At 47.8% G+C, this 17,538-nt stretch overlaps 1 protein-coding gene across 1 annotated transcript in view; it reads left to right on the top strand.

Moving 5' to 3' along the window:
• The first annotated feature begins 9,629 nt into the window (after nt 1–9,629).
• The window catches only part of CWF19L2 (CWF19 like cell cycle control factor 2), a 153,954-nt gene continuing 146,045 nt past the window's right edge, over nt 9,630–17,538 (top strand). The window contains exons 1-2 of the mRNA XM_040426268.1: nt 9,630–9,793; nt 12,777–12,887. Of these exons, the coding sequence (XP_040282202.1) occupies nt 9,701–9,793; nt 12,777–12,887 (204 nt within the window). The 5' untranslated portion in view covers nt 9,630–9,700. The remainder of the gene's footprint in view (nt 9,794–12,776; nt 12,888–17,538) is intronic.

Raw genomic sequence — 17,538 nt, forward strand, 5'->3', positions numbered from 1 at the left:
TCTTCTTTGCAAAAACACTCCAAATCTGTCAAATTGCGAGAGCATCTCCTGTGCACAGCCCTCTTCAGATCACCCCACAGATTTTCAATTGGATTCAGGTCTGGGCTCTGGCTGGGCCATTCCAAAACATTAATCTTCTTCTGGTGAAGCCATTCCTTTGTTGATTTGGATGTATGCTTTGGGTCGTTGTCATGCTGAAAGATGAAGTTCCTCTTCATGTTCAGCTTTCTAGCGGAAGCCTGAAAGTTTTGTGCCAATATTGACTGGTATTTGGAACTGTCCATAATTCCCTCTAGCTTAACTAAGGCCCCAGTTCCAGCTGAAGAAAAGCAGCCCCAAAGCATGATGCTGCCACTACCATGGTGTTCTTTTAGTGATGTGCAGTGTTGTTTTTGGGCCAAACATATCTTTTGGAATTATGGCCAAAAAGTTCAACCTTGGTTTCATCAGACCATAACACCTTTTCCCACATGCTTTTGGGAGACTTCAGATGTGTTTTTGCAAAATGTAGCTGTAACGGTCACGTACACACACACACAGGGGGGAGGACAGTGACCACTGCGCTCCACCCTCACCCCTGGCCCTGCCTACTTGCCTCACGAGTCCTGATGACAGGGGATAACTGGACGGCAGTCCCTAACTTAGTATACGTGCGGGAAGGACAGACAAGACAAATAACGGATAGTGAACGGACCGGGTCAAAACCAAGAGGACAACGCAGTACAGAGGAATAAGCAAATAAAGGTCAGGAGAAGCCAGGGTCATAAATACCAGGAGAGTCGAGAAGTACCAAAGGAGTCCGCAAAGAATAGTCAGGTGGAAGCCGAGGTCAATATACCAGGAAGAATGCGCAGTACAGGAGGAGCAGGCAAAGGATCGTCAGGGAACAGGATCAGGTAAGTACACAGGTATCCAACAACTGCCAGGAACCTAAATTAACAGGCAACCTGTGGCCAGCAGGCTGCCTGTATTTATAGTGGGGAGTGAGGGTCATGTGACGTGGCCAGCGTCACATGACCGACCAGTCGAGCACCGAGTGATCAGCTCGGCGCTCAAGGCAGACCTAGGAGCAGGGAGCCTCCCAGCTAGCAAAGCAGCCCTGGGAACGAGGTCAAACACAGATCCTCGCTCCCGAAGCTAAGCAGCAGGTCTGCGGCTGATGGGAGACCCAGTGTGCCTTCGGCACCCCGTTACAGTACCCCCCCTTTTACGAGGGGCCACCGGCCCCAAGACTTCAGGCGATGGCCTTTCAGGGTGTTCTAAATTAAATTTTCGAACAAGTCTAGGAGCATGAACCTCCCTGGCAGGTACCCAAGATCTCTCTTCAGGTCCATACCCCTTCCAGTGAATCAGGTACTACAAGGAATTACGCACCTTCCTGACATCCACTATTTTAGACACCACATACTCGACAGCATCATTAACAAGAACCGGCAGAGGCGAGGCTTTCGATGGTACTACCGGTTCAAAATATTTTTTAAGTAGAGGTTTATGGAACACATTATGAATGTGGAATGACTCGGGCAGCTCCAACCTAAATGATACCGGGTTAATCACCTCCGTGATCTTATATGGTCCAATAAAACGAGGAGAAAACTTTTTAGAATCTACCTTAAGAGAGAGATTCTTGGAGGACAACCATACCTTATCCCCAACCTGAAAATTCACCCCCCTTGAACGTCTCCTATCGGCCTTGAGTTTCTGAGAACTTTGAGCCTTTTCTAAGTTTGATTGAACCCGGGCCCAAACTGTGCACAGTTCAGAGGAGACCCTATCCGCCTCAGGGTTAGAGGAGGAGACGGATGACCCAGAATGAAAACGGGGATGGAAACCATGGTTACAAAAGAAAAGTGAAACCCCAGCAGAAGAATTGACACGGGTTTCAAAGCAAATTCAGCCAATGTAAGAAATTTCACCCATAATTGCTGGTCATCAGCAACATACAACCTCAAGAATTGTTCCACAGACTGATTAAGGCGTTCAGTCTGCCCATTACTCTCAGGGCGGTAGGCAGAGGAAAAAGACAATGAATTTTGACATTTTTGACAGAAGGCCCTCCAGAATTTGGACACAAACTGCACACCCCTGTCAGAAACAATATTTTCCGGGATACCATGCAATCGAACAATTTCTTTCACAAAAATAGACGCCAGGGTTTTGGCATTCTGGAGTTTAGACAGGGGAATGAAGTGGACCATCTTGCTAAACCTATCGACCACTACCCAAACTACAGTCTTACCCTCCGCCGGCGGTAGGTCAGTTATAAAGTCCATTGAGATATGGGACCAGGGTCTACTGGGAATGGGTAGGGGTCGTAGGTTACCAGCAGGGCGAGTCCTAGGTGTCTTGGACCTGGCACAAACCTCACAGGCTGACACGTAGGACTTGATATCCCTAGTTAGAGTGGGCCACCAATAAGATCTAGAAACCAGATCCTTAGTGCCCTCAACACCCGGATGTCCACAAAAGGCAGAATCGTGACACTCACCCAACAGCTGGAGACAAAATTGTACGGGAACAAACAACTTATCTGTTGGGGTGGATACCGGTGCCAGATGTTGTTCAGACCTAATGCGAGCATAGATATGATGGGTTAGAGCTGCTATGAAGATTTTTGTTGGTAGGATGGATTCAGGTGGTACCTCAGTAGGTTGAAAAGCATGGAAGCTCCGAGATAATGCGTCCGCCTTCACATTTTTACTTCCCGGCCTGAACGTAATGGAAAAATCAAAACGAGTAAAAATCAGAGCCCATCTGGCTTGACGGGGATTCAACCTCTTAGCAGACTCGAGAAACATAAGGTTTTTATGGTCAGTGACAACAGTTACACAATGCCTTGCCCCCTCCAGAAAATGCCTCCACTCCTCAAATGCCCATTTAATGGCCAGCAGCTCCCTGTTCCCTATGTTGTAGTTTCTCTCCGTGGGAGAGAATTTCCTGGAGAAGAAGGCACATGGTCTCAGGTTAGTGAGGCTAGCAGGACCTTGTGAAAGGTCTCTCCTGATCAGGCTGGATCAGAATGGGAGCACTACTGAATGCCTTTTTTAATTTTTCAAATGAAGAAATGGCCTCAGTAGACCAATTCTCCAAATCCGCCCCTTTCTTAGTAAGGTCGGTAAACGGTTTAGCAATTACGGAAAAATTCATAATAAATTTACGATAGTAATTGGCGAAACCTAAGAACCGTTGTAAGGCCTTTAAGGATGAAGGTCTTTCCCATTCCTTAATTGCTAGTACCTTACCAGGATCCATCTTGAAGGCGTGAGGAGTCAGAACATGCCCTAGAAACAGAATCTCCTGTACACCAAAGACACATTTCTCTTGCTTAGCGGATAGCTGATTCTCCCTCAACACCTCTAATACTTGTTTAACATGAGACACATGGGATTCGAAGTCAGGAGAGAATATCAAAATGTCGTCAAGATAGACAATAACAAATTTACCTAAGAACTCCCTAAGAATGTCATTCATGAAGTTTTGGAACACAGCTGGGGCATTGCTGAGTCCAAAAGGCATCACCTGATATTCAAAGTGTCCTGCCGGAGTATTGAACACCGTCTTCCATTCGTCTCCCTCCTTGATTCGGATTAGATTGTATGCCCCTTTCAGGTCAATCTTGGAAAACCAGGTTGCCCCCAGAACCTGATTAAATAAATCCGGAATCAATGGGAGGGAGTATGCATTCTGGACAGTGATTTTATTTAAACTCCGGTAATTGATACATGGCCTAAGACCACCATCTTTTTTCTTAACAAAGAAAAACCCCGCCCCCATAGGAGAGACAGAAGGTCTAATATGCCCTTTACCAAGGCTCTCCTTAATATAATCCTCCATGGCCTTGCGTTCGGGCTTAGAAAGATTATAAATTCGCCCCTTAGGAAACTTGGCCCTCTCTACTAGCTCTATAGTACAATCATAAGGTCTATGGGGGGGTAGAACCTCCGGGGTTGGTGATGAGAATACATCAGAATATTCCCTAACAACAGTGGGTAAAGTATCAGACTTTACTGAGACCCCAGCCTGTACCACGGACAAGCACGAGTCACACTTAGGCCCCCATCTCACCAACTCCCCCTTGGACCAATCTATAGTGGGGTTATGCAGTCGGAGCCAAGGCAACCCTAGTACCACCTCAGCCGGTAGGTTCTCCAGGACTAAAAGGGAACATCTCTCTGAGTGGCACACACCCATGGTTAGAGAAATCTCTGAGGTACATGAGCTCACCGTACCACCAATAAGAGGAGTAGCATCAATATCCATGACATGGATAGGAGTTGGTAAAGCAAACATTGGAATACCCAATCTTACAGCGTACTCAGAAATAAAGCTGGCCGCTGAGCCAGAATCAATAAAGGCCTTACCCGGCCATTTATCTACCCCCAGAGAAATCATAATGGGTACCAAAAGCTTACATTTAGAAAAATCAGGGTGTACCTGGTCTTTAGGTTGCTTTGCCTTAGGAGACTTGACAGAGAGGACCTTCTTAGGACACTGGTTGATCAAATGGTCAGGATCTCCACAGTAAAAGCATTCTCCACGTCTGCGGCGAAGATTCCCTCGGGTCATGCCAACCTGCATGGGTTCCTCGGTGGAGACCTCAGCATTGTCTCTGGGATAGGCCTCTGGCTGGACCACCATCTGGGAAGAGAACTGTTGTTCCTGTCGTCTCTCAGAGTCAGGTGGAAGCCGAGGTCAATATACCAGGAAGGATGCGCAGTACAGGAGGAGCAGGCAAAGGATCGTCAGGGAACAGGATCAGGTAAGTACACAGGTATCCAACAACTGCCAGGAACCTAAATTAACAGGCAACCTGTGGCCAGCAGGCTGCCTGTATTTATAGTGGGGAGTGAGGGTCATGTGACGTGGCCAGCGTCACATGACCGACAGACCGACTAGTCGAGCACCGAGTGATCAGCTCGGCGCTTAAGGCAGACCTAAGAGCAGGGAGCCTCCCAGCTAGCAAAGCCGCCCTGGGAACGAGGTCAAACACAGATCCTCGCTCCCGAAGCTAAGCAGCAGGTCTGCGGCTGATGGGAGACCGAGTGTGCCTTCGGCACCCCGCTACAGTAGCTTGGCTTGGATGTTTTTCTTCGTAAGAAAAGGCTTTCGTCTTGCCACTCTACCCCATAACCCAGACATATGAAGAATACGGGAGATTGTTGTCACATGTACCACACAGCCAGTACTTGCCAGATATTCCTGCAGCTCCTTTAATGTTGCTGTAGGCCTCTTGGTAGCCTCCCAGACCAGTTTTCTTCTCGTCTTTTCATCAATTTTGGAGGGACGTCCAGTTCTTGGTAATGTCACTGTTGTGCCATATTTTCTCCACTTGATGATGACTGTCTTCACCGTGTTCCATGGTATATCTAATGCCTTGGAAATTCTTTTCTACCCTTCTGCTGACTGATACCCTTTAACAATGAGATCCCTCTGATGCTTTTGGAAGCTCTCTGTGGACCATGGCTTTTGCTGTGGGATGTGACTAAGAAAATTTCAGGAAAGACCAACTAGAGCAGCTGAACTTTATTTGGGGTTAATCAGAGGCACTTTAAATGATGGCAGGTGTATGCTGACTCCTATTTAATACGATTTTGAATGTGATTGCTTAATTCTGAACACAGCTACATCCCCAGTTATAAGAGGGTGTGCACACTTATGCAACCACATTATTTAAATCATTTTTGTTTTCTTCCCACCACCTAAAAGATTTCAGTTTGTATTGAGTGGTACAGTTTATAGGTCACATTTAAAGGTGGAAAAAGTTCTGAAATGATTTATCTTTGTCAAAATTTTTTACAGCACAGAAACATGATATTTTAACAGGGGTGTGTAGACTTTTTATATCCACTGTATATAAATTAGGTAATTGAAAAGTATAATATAAACTGACTTAATAGTATCTACTGAGTCCTCCAGCTTACAAATATCTTCAAAACATGACCAGTTCAGGCAGACGTAATTCCCAACTTGGAAATCAAAGGGGCTTTAGAAGATTCAGAATTTGATGATCAGTCCATTTGTCTTAGGGTTCTGGATCACATTCCATCATATCTTCTTAGATATCTAAGACTAGGTGTAGTGGGCCGTCAAACTTCCATTTATAGGATTTTGACCCTCATTAGATGACTGCTTCAAACCAGCAAAAGATAGACAGACTTTTGACTTCTCCCAGAGAAAAATAGCCAAATACTGTAGCTCTCCTCAATATGTAAAAAAGAATGTCTCGGCAGCTGCCGTGTAAGTCAGCATCTCAGTCCAGAAGGTGTCCTAGAACATGCTTGAAGTAGACTGACATCTCTTGTAGGCCTCTGCCAAAGTCATGTTCTAGGATATATTCTAGAGTAAGTAAGACGTGTTGTCTAGGACTGTGTTCTTACTTTTTGGGGATGACAACTATTGGTCCATGGTAAGGTCATAAATCCCATGGGTTTGGACTACTGGAATTTTTCTGTAAAATAAAAATTTGAAAGCAAAATCTGAATAAATTGCACCAAAGACAAGAACCCAACCAGACTGAATATTATGCTAGTTATTAAGGAAATGACAGGGGTGTAGCTATAGGGGGAATGGTTACGTTCAGTTCCTGGTGTCTTAAGGGGTACAAAAACCCTCTGCCACATAAGAAGACACCAGTATTATCAATGACACATGGTAGTTGGGGTCCTGTTATGGATTTTGCACTGGGACTTCAGGTTGCTCCTCTGGTTAGAAATTTTCTTTGATGTTTAATAGCGACCATGCTCTGGAGTAATGACCAGGTTTCAGGTTCTATGCTGGAGAGCAGAATATTTCTTTAAGCCTTCACAGGTTTCATCCAAGGAATAAAGATTTTCTTTCGTTATTTTCACAGCATTGTGTGACCTTGACTTATAAGAGGAACATCTACCGGGAGATGAGAGCAATAACCGCAGTATTACCCAGGAGCATTTACAGTTCTGCGGTGATAAAGGGCTCTCCTATGCCCCCATTCATATCACAGTGCCACTGACATCTGGCAGGCTGATGAAAACATCTTACCAGGACTCTTCTGCCCTACAATTACCTCTTTCATTTTCTCCAATTGATTCATTTGGGGCCACCATTACCTGGATTTCTTGGAATAATTTTCTCATCCATTGCACTTGACTCGAGTGTCAACCCATGGATCTCTCATTATTATCCCTCACTGTATACAGCATCGCTATACTGTGCAGCACGTGTTTATGGAATTTATTTACAGGGTTTGGTTTTATGTTTTTGCCTTTAAAAAACTTTTTAAAAATAAAAATTGCTATATTTTTTTAAAGTTCATTTCTGTACAAAGCACTTTTTAGGAGCCGCTCGTTACCCATGTTGTGGCATCATACACATATAATAGATACAGTAGATAAAAGAGTATACCGCACGGTATGTATTATTTTATATAGACAGCTTACTGGAAACATATGCCACATATGCCTTCTGTCGGTGGTATATGTCGGCCAAGGTCCATGCACACAATCATATTTTTTGTCTGGAAAAATTAATGGTTGGTTGCTGTGTGATGGGGAGACTGGAAGCAATGCAATATGGCACTTTCTAGGAATTATTTGAATACAATACAGTATTATGTACGCAATGAATAAGTCATTTTAAAAGGCAAAGCAGACACAATACACGGGGGCGCGACGGACACAATACACGTGGGCGCGGCGGACACAATACACGTGGGCGCGGCGGACACAATACACGTGGGCGCGGCAGACACAATACAGGGGGGCGCGGCAGACACAATACAGGGGGGGCGCGGCAGACACAATACAGGGGGGGCGCGGCAGACACAATACAGGGGGGGCGCGGCAGACACAATACAGGGGGGCGCGGCAGACACAATACAGGGGGGCGCGGCAGACACAATACAGGGGGGCGCGGCAGACACAATACAGGGGGGGGGCGCGGCAGACACAATACAGGGGGGCGCGGCAGACACAGTACACGGGGGCGCGGCAGACACAGTACACGGGGGCGCGGCAGACACAATACATGTGGGCGCGGCAGACACAATACAGGAGGACGCGGCAGACACAATACAGGAGGACGCGGCAGACACAATACATGTGGCCGTGGGTACAGCAGACACAATACATGTAGCCGTGGGTACAGCAGACACAATACACGGGGGCACAGCAGACACAATACAGGAGGACGCGGCAGACACAATACAGGAGGACGCGGCAGACACAATACACGTGGGCGCGGCAGACACAATACACGTGGGCGCGGCAGACACAATACACGTGGGCGCGGCAGACACAATACACGTGGGCGCGGCAGACACAATACACGTGGGCGCGGCAGACACAATACACGTGGGCGCGGCAGACACAATACACGTGGGCGCGGCAGACACAATACACGTGGGCGCGGCAGACACAATACACGTGGGCGCGGCAGACACAATACACGTGGGCGCGGCAGACACAATACAGGGGGGCGCGGCAGACACAATACACGTGGGCGCGGCAGACACAATACACGTGGGCACGGCAGACACAATACAGGGGGGCGCGGCAGACACAATACAGGGGGGCGCGGCAGACACAATACACGTGGGTACAGCAGACACAATACAGGGGGGCGCGGCAGACACAATACAGGAGGACGCGGCAGACACAATACAGGAGGACGCGGCAGACACAATACATGTGGCCGTGGGTACAGCAGACACAATACATGTAGCCGTGGGTACAGCAGACACAATACACGGGGGCACAGCAGACACAATACAGGAGGACGCGGCAGACACAATACACGTGGGCGCGGCAGACACAATACACGTGGGCGCGGCAGACACAATACAGGGGGGCGCGGCAGACACAATACACGTGGGCGCAGCAGACACAATACAGGGGGGCGCGGCAGACACAATACACGTGGGCACGGCAGACACAATACACGTGGGCGCGGCAGACACAATACAGGGGGGCGCGGCAGACACAATACACGTGGGCGCGGCAGACACAATACACGTGGGCGCGGCAGACACAATACACGTGGGCGCGGCAGACACAATACACGTGGGCACGGCAGACACAATACAGGGGGGCGCGGCAGACACAATACAGTGGGGCGCGGCAGACACAATACACGTGGGCGCGGCAGACACAATACACGTGGGCGCGGCAGACACAATACAGGGGGGCGCGGCAGACACAATACAGGGGGGCGCGGCAGACACAATACAGGGGGACGCGGCAGACACAATACAGGGGGACGTGGGTACAGCAGACACAATACACGGGGGCATGGCAGACACAATACAGGGGGGCACAGCAGACACAATACAGGAGGACGCGGCAGACACAATACAGGGGGACGTGGGTACAGCAGACACAATACACGGGGGCATGGCAGACACAATACAGGGGGGCACAGCAGACACAATACATGTGGGTATAGCAGACACAATACATGTGGCCGTAGGTACAGCAGACACAATACACGGGGGCACAGCAGACACACTTTAGGGGATAGAATGTGTAAGTAAACGCTCTGCACCAAGCCATAGCACTGACGGAACCTTCTTCACGCATGCGCACTCCTGTACAGCAGGGTGCAGCAAAATGTCCTCTGAAAGGCTTCACACCACTTCCGGGTGTACAAACATGGCGACGACGATGAAACGCAGCACTGTGCGGGTCACCTAGTGCAGGTATCGTAATCGCTTTACGGCAGCAGAATAATGGCGGCCTACGGGGGCAGTTTTCAAAGTGCGAGGAGTATAGAGGAGAAAAAGGAGAGCAAGAGGCGCGCCCAGGAGGAGTTGCTGGCACAGGTAATGGTGCAGTCTTCAGTAGGTGCCCTGCCTGGCACACATACACCAAACAGGAATAAAGCCCTGCACACAAGTGCCAGTCTGAAATGCCCATACTATTATTAAAATATCTCAACTTAGAAAATTGCCAGGTGCCTGCTGCTGCCCATTGGCATTGTTTTGCGATAGCGTGACATAACGAATGTATGTCATAATGGACGACACATCACGGAGAGGGCTGCCGTGTGTCACGGGGCGTGGGACTGAATGGCGGCGACACATCTGCAATCCAGTTATATTCTAGTTATTGTCATCCAGGTGACGGGTTGATCGAACTTGTGTTTTCAAGTTTGGCGTACAGGGTTCGGGTTATCTAAGAATTCCGTTATGGATTCTGCTACCACGGACCAGTATTAGAACGTATTGGCTCAGATGAGCCGAAGTTATTACTCGCGAGACTTCGGGTACCACTTGGAACTGAACCCGAGTTCGGGAAAAGGTTTTTTACAGTAGAAATCAATTTGTGAAGTTATTATGCGAGACTTCGCCAAGTAATAACTTCGGCTCATCGGAGCCAATACATTCTAATACTGTGCGGGGCGCTCCTCCGTACAGTATTGAAGCAAAGTTTTATGCGAATCAACTTCGGATGTTTTATCCGAAGTCGATTCACTCATCCCTAACTATTATCATTATTAATGGGCAGACCTATATCTGTTAGTGCCACAGTCACAGCTCCAGCTAATATGGAAGGGATCTTGACGCTACATGATGTGGTAACAATCCGTATGGCGAGCGATGGTCTTGTGACTGTATTTGGCGGTTATTCCCAGGCAGACTGCTATCCTAATGACCCGGGTTAATGGCAGCGGAGCGGTCTGCCGTGTCATTTGGGTCAATAGATTCATGGTTAAAGGGGTATTTCGGTTAGATTAAGCTATACCCTATCCACAGCATAGGGGATAACTATTAGATTGGTGGGGAACCTACCACTGGGCCCCCCACTGACCACGACAACTAGGGCCCCTTACCCCCTGCAGCCTCCTGGAAATGATCAAAGTGGCCGGCATTCATTTCTGTACTCCGCTCCGTTCATTGCAGGGAGTACGGGGCCTCCAATCTTGTGATCGGTGGGGGTCCCAGCAGTAGGACCCCCACCAATCTAATAGTTATCCCTTAAGCCTCATTCACACGTCAGTGATTGTGAGCCAAAACCAGGATTGGAGCCTCCACAGACCTGAGGTATAAGGGAAAGATCTGCTCCTGTTCTGTCTTTAGAGCCGCACCAGATTTTGGCTCAAACACTGACGTGTGAATGAGGCCTAATTCTGTTGATAGGGGATAACCTAATCTAACTGGAATACTGGTCTTGTAGCCTCTATACTAGTGCAAATCTTATGTGAAATCCCTGTGCCCCATAGACTTGGGACCGAGGGGGTAGAGACGTGCACCTGTCCATCCATTATCTCCCTATATGCAGCCTGTGGTTATAAGCGGCAAGATATGGAGAGCATTGGGAGACGGATCTCTGCATCCGTTTTTTCATCCATTTGTCATCAGATTTCCAATCGGTTTATTCTCTTTGATCTGGAAAACGTGGCACTCTGCTGTTATACTGATAGACCCAGTGAAAGGGGTCGTCCAGTATTGGCTGCTTTCTCCAAAAACAGCACCAAGCCTGTCTGTGGGATTTGTCTCGTATTTCATCTCCGTTCCTTTGGAGTCAATGGGGTGGAGCTGTGTTTGGAAGAAAGCAGCCATGTTTTTCTAATCCTGACAACCCCGTTAACACTGAAGTGAAAGGTGTTCTTACATTCAGCAGAGCTAACCCTACAAGCCATTGGGGGTTATTTACAAAGACTGGCTTTTTGCGCCCGTCCTTGTCTCCCCTTTGCGCTGTCAGAAGACGCACCTGATTTAGGGCGAGGGGTGCGCCTTGTCATAAATGATGTGCATCGCCCTGCTGTATGCGCCTATCGTGAAAAACTATTCCATACCTGGCGTGGAGTACTTTTATACCTAAAACTGGTGTAAATGTAAGTAGCTATGCAGGCACGGCCCCAGCCCAGCCCCCTCCCCTCCCAAATGGTGGGGACTGCTCAAAAATACCAAAAAGTGGCGCCCTTTGTAAATGAGCCCTGTTGTTCCTGGCGTAACAGTGAACTTCCTGGTGATGGACGCTAAGGTCCCTTTCACGCGAGCGAGTATTCCACGCGGGTGCAATGCGTGATGCAAACTAATTGCGCCCGTACGGAATCCTGATCATGGGTCTGTGTACATGAGTGTTGGTTTTCGCGCATCACTTGTGCGTGAAAATCGCAGCATGTTCTATATTCTGTGATTTTCATAGAAGTGAATGGGGCTGCGTGAAAATCTCATCCGCAAGCAAGTGCGGATGTGGTGCATTTTCACGGATGGTTGCTAAGAGATATTGCTTGTAAAAACATTACGTTTTTTATCACGCGCGTGTAAAACGCATTGAATCGCATTGCACCCGCACGATAAAAACTGAACGAGATCGCAAACAAAACTGAATGGACTTGCTCGCCAAATCACGCAGTTTTCACTGAACGCATCTGCAAATGTATTCGGACCTAATCCGGACACGCTCGTCTGCAAGGGGCCTAAGGCTATGTCTACACGACGACATTTGTCGCGCGACATTTTGTTGCACTAATGTCGCGCGACAATTTTTATAATGGCAGTCTATGGTGTCGCACTGCAACATGCAACATGCTGCGACGCAACAGTCGCAGAAAATCCATTCGAGATGGATTTTTCTGCGACTGTTGCGTCGCAGTCGCAGCATGTCGCAGTGCGACACAATTAGACTGCCATTATAAAAATTGTCGCGCGACATTGGTGCTACAAATGTTGCAGTGTAGTTGTGCCCTGTCTGTCGTCGTGTAGACGTAGCCTTAGGCTTCTTCCGATAATGTGTTGGCTGGAGGCCTCGTGCATGGATGATGTCTGGAAGATGTAACCTCTTCTGTCTGCCATTCAGGCTAAAGAAGACTATGAAAGGGAAGAGAGAAGGAAGGAGCAGAGGCGGCTGCGGGGGGAGGACACCTGGATGCTGAGTGATGTCACTGAGCGCCTGGAGCAGATAGAACAGGTAATGCTGACTCTATGAATAGTAACTCCTTGTGCATGTATTTTTCTCCAAAAATGGTCTATAATCAAGTACATTTAGTGCAATCATTAAGTCACACTTCTTTATGCATCAATGCAACTTGTTCATGTGTTAAAGGGCATCTGTCAGCAGTTTTGTCCCTATGACACTGGCTGACCTGTTACATGTGCACTTGGCAGCTGAAGACCTCTGTGTTGGTCCCGTGTTCATATGTGCCCGCATTGCTGAGAAAAATGATGTTTTATTATATGCAAATGATCCTCAAGGAGCAACGTGGGCGTTACCGTTACTCCTAAAGGCTCAGCTCTCTCTGCAACTGCTGCACTTCGATTGACAGGGCTAGGAAGTGAAAATGTGATCGCTTTGGCCTGGCCCTGTCAATAAAGTACAGAGGGCTCAGCAATTGCAGAGAGAGCAGAGCCTCTAGGTGTAACGGTAACGCCCACGTTGCTCCTAGAGGCTTATTTGCATATAATAAAACATCATTTTTCTCAGCAATGCGGGCACATATGAACATGGGGCCAACACAGATGTCTTCAGCTGCCAAGTGCACATGTAACAGGTCAGCCAGTGTCATAGGTACAAAACTGCTGACAGATGTGCTTCTTAAGGGGTTGTCGGAGTTAAAATTATTTTAGACTAATCTGCGGTGCGGCTGGTAAATTAAACTAACTTGCCTCACCTTCTCCAGTCCAGCCTTACATCTTCATTCTGTTCCCTGAACTGCAGACAGAGATGTATTATCGTGGCTGCTGTAGTGAATTCTTTTATACAGCTGCAGCCAGTCACTGGCTTCAGTGGTGTACAAGCTGAGCCCGCTGAAACTAGAACATGTCCTATTCTTGTCCGTTTTGCGGCTAAGGATAGGACATTTCTGCAGGAGAGAAAAAAAGAAAAATGGCGGCATGCACTCTGCCATTATCTTCCATTAGTTTCCTTTTGACGTAAAAAAATAAGCAACTTTGCAAATAGTCTCTATTAAAAATCGTTACCGTTTTGTGTGTACAGTACCTATTCAGAACTGTGTGTCCCCATGGTAACAGACTACAAACAAATCCAGTGTAGTCTGATCCTGCAGTCATACTGCCTCATGCTCCGCACTCTTGATAACCTGCCGAATATATGCTAGGACGAGGTAAATGGCAGTGAAGGTTGGTCTGTTTTCTGTTGCCATGGTGTCACATAGATCTGCATTGGCGCTTTAGACACAAAACGGTAGGATCATTTTAAGGCCTCATGCATACGACCGTTACGTTTTTTTGCGGTCCGCAAATTGCGGATCTGCAAAACACGGAAGCCTCCCGTGTGACTTTCTCAATTTGCGGAATGGAACAGACGGCCCATTGTAGAAATGCCTATTCTTGTCCGCAAAACGGACAAGAATAGGACATGCTATATATTTTTTCCGGGGCCTCGGAACGGAGCAACGGATGCGGACAGCACACAGAGTTCTGTTCGCATCTTTTGCAGCCCCATTGAAGTGAATGGGTCCGCACCCGAGCTGCAAAAAACTGCGGCTCGGATGCGGACCAGAACAACGGTCGTGTGCATGAGGCCTAAGAAAGACTTTTTGCAAAGTTCCCTTTTTTATTTTAGATGCATTTCAGCAGGTATAAAATGTCGCAAAGGTAGACATAGGTATTGAAATTCTGACCCACGTCTTCAGTAGGTGTCACTGACAGTGTCCTTGGTGATGTGACATGATGTGGCCTTGTTGTCCAATCACTGTGGTGCGCAGCATTATTTCATTTTTAGTATGTCCCTAAGCAGCAATTGCCACGTAAGGTTGTCACTGTGGGTACAATATCACTGAGACCCGGTAAGGCCTGAAGGTCACCCGTGAGTAGTGGGGGGGCGACCACCGATCTCCTGTTCCCTGCCGCTTCATTCATCTCTATAGGACTGCCATAGAAATGCCGAGGACACGCTCAGTTATCTCTGGCATACCTAGAAAGAGGAGTGAAATGGCAGTGTGCATGCTCGACCATTGCTCCATTCACATGGGGCATACATGACCCCCAATTACTGTGATTGGTGGGGGTCCGATTGTGCAGATAATTGACAATCAGTATCCCCTTTCCTTATGCATAGGGGCTAAGATTAAATATTGGCACAAGCTTAACAGGGATTTCTAAGACTTTAACACTGATGACCTATCCTCTGGAGAGGTCATCAGTATCTGATTGGGGGGGGGTCCAACACACAGGAGCCCCGTCGATCAGCTGTTTGAGAAGGCAACGGCGCTCACATAGAAGTGACTGGGGCTGAGCGCGATACCAAGCAAAGCCACTATACAATGTACGGCGCTGTGCTTGCTGAGCTGATAGAAGGCCGCGGCGATCACGGGTGCCTTCTCAAGCAGCTGATCGGCCGTGTCCTACCGCTCCCCCACCAATCAGATAGGTCATCAGGATCAAAGTCTTGGAAAACCCTTTGGGAACATTTGGGAACATTTTTTTTTTATTATGGCATTGTACTCATTTTGACCTAAAAATAATTTTTTGATTTTGTTCTTTATTAAAAATATGGCTTTTTCTGTACGTAGCTGAGATGCTCTAGTAGCTGCCTCGGGATTTTCTCTCTTTTCCGTCACCTGGGGAGCTGACGGGCTCCTTATCTCTGCTCTCTGACATTATAAACACTCATTATAGCTCAGTTCTATCTTACTGATAAGATTGTGGCGTAAATAAGTGTTTATGACCTCTTAGGCTACTTTCACACCTGCGCTTTCCCTTTCTGCTATTGAGATCCGTCATAGAATCTCAATAGCGGGAGGAAAACTCTTCCTTTCAAGATGGATCCGTCCTGACACACAATGCAAGTCAATGGGGACGGAACTGTTATCTCTGCCACAATAGAAAATGAATCCGCCCCCCATTGATTTTCAATGGAGTTCATGACGGATCCGTCTTGGCTATGTTAAAGATAATACAACCAGATCCGTTCAGAACGGAAGCAGGCGGTTGTATTATCAGTAACGGAAGCGGTTTTGCTGATCCGTGACGGATCCAGCAAAAAAACGCTAGTGTGAAAGTAGCCTTTATTAGTTTAGAGATTAGAAGCGTTATTAGATGACCGACACAAAGTGAAAGTACCAGTCACACAGCTCGAAAAAACAGTTAACCCTTTGTGACAGAACAGCTCAATATTTTTAATAAAGGCCAATTGAAAAAAATTTTTTTATCCAGAAATGAGTAACCAGCAATCATAAAAAAAATTGCCTCCGAAGGTGCACATACGAGGAGATTTATCAAAACTGGTGCAAGGGAAAACTGGCTTAGTTGGCCATAGCCACCAATCAGAATCCACCTTTCATTTTCCAGAGGAGTTCTGAAAAATGAAAGGAGGAATCTGATTGGTTGCTACGGGCGGCTAAGTCACTCCTACTTTACACCAGTTTTGATAAATCTCCCCCCCATAGCCTTTAAGTATATCAGACATTTTTTATTTTATAATTTGTTAGGCTCCATTCACACGTCCGCAACGTGTTTTGCGGATCCACGGAATACGCAAAACACGGACAGCGGCAATGTGCGTTCCGCATTTTGCTGACCGCACATTGCCAGCACTAATAGAATATGCCTGTTCTTGTCCGCAAATGCAGACAAGAATAGGACATGTTCTATTTTTTTTTTTGCGGAACGGAAATGCGGGTCCGCAATTCCGTGTCCGGGCTGCACATCGTGTTGCCCCATAGAAATGAATGGGTCTGCAATTCTGTTCTGCAAAATGCGGAACGAAATTGCGGACGTGTGAATGGAGCCTTAGGCCTCATGCACATGGCCGTGCCGTTTTTTTTTGCGGTCCGCAAACCGCGGATCCGCAAAAAACGGAAGCCGCCTGCGTTGCCTTCCGCAATTTGCGGAACGGGCGCCGGCAATATAAATGCCTATTTATGTCCGCAAAGCGCGGACAAGAATAGGACATGTTATATTTTTTTAGCAGGGCCGCGGAACGGAGCCACGGATGCGGACAGCACACGGAGTACTGTCCGCATCTTTTGTGGCCCCATTGAAGTTAATGGGTCCGCATCCGAGCCGCCAAAATGGCGGCTCGGATGCGGACCCAAACAACGGCCGTGTGCATGAGGCCTTATTATAGCTAGTTTTTCTTGGAGTGCTTAGGGGGATTTGTTTGACTCTGTCAGTTACATATGTCCCAGCCCTGCACTTGGGGGGGCCGCATCTCCACTTCTCCTAGTCCTCTTCCACTCTGGCTGTAAAGCATGCAAACATCTTGTGAGAGGGTTGTGAACTGGACAGTCGGTAAGGAGGGAGGTGGCACCTGCAGTGCTAAATGTCATCTTCCTGTAAGTTCGCCCCCAACCATTATAGCAGATGGGGCAAGGTTTAGTTGATATAAATAGATGTCCAAGAGGTGAACCCCTCAGCTCCAGTTCACGTGACTTCCCCCCCCTCCCCCCCATGGTGCAGCCCTCAATAAAAGAGCTTGGCCTTTTTTCTCGGCGGTATCTCCCAGAGAAGAGAACCATCTTGCTGGCACCACCTCTTGGAAGGCATATCCCCAGTCAGGCTCCACCAAACAGCCGCTGCCTGGGGATGGGTATCTGGCTTGGCTATATTCCCTAGGCTTCCTGGAGAGTCAGATCTTGGCTCATGGGGAGCCACTTCCA

The sequence above is a fragment of the Bufo bufo genome, chromosome 3 (assembly GCF_905171765.1).
Source record: "Bufo bufo chromosome 3, aBufBuf1.1, whole genome shotgun sequence".
Classification (NCBI taxonomy): Eukaryota; Metazoa; Chordata; class Amphibia; order Anura; family Bufonidae; genus Bufo; species Bufo bufo.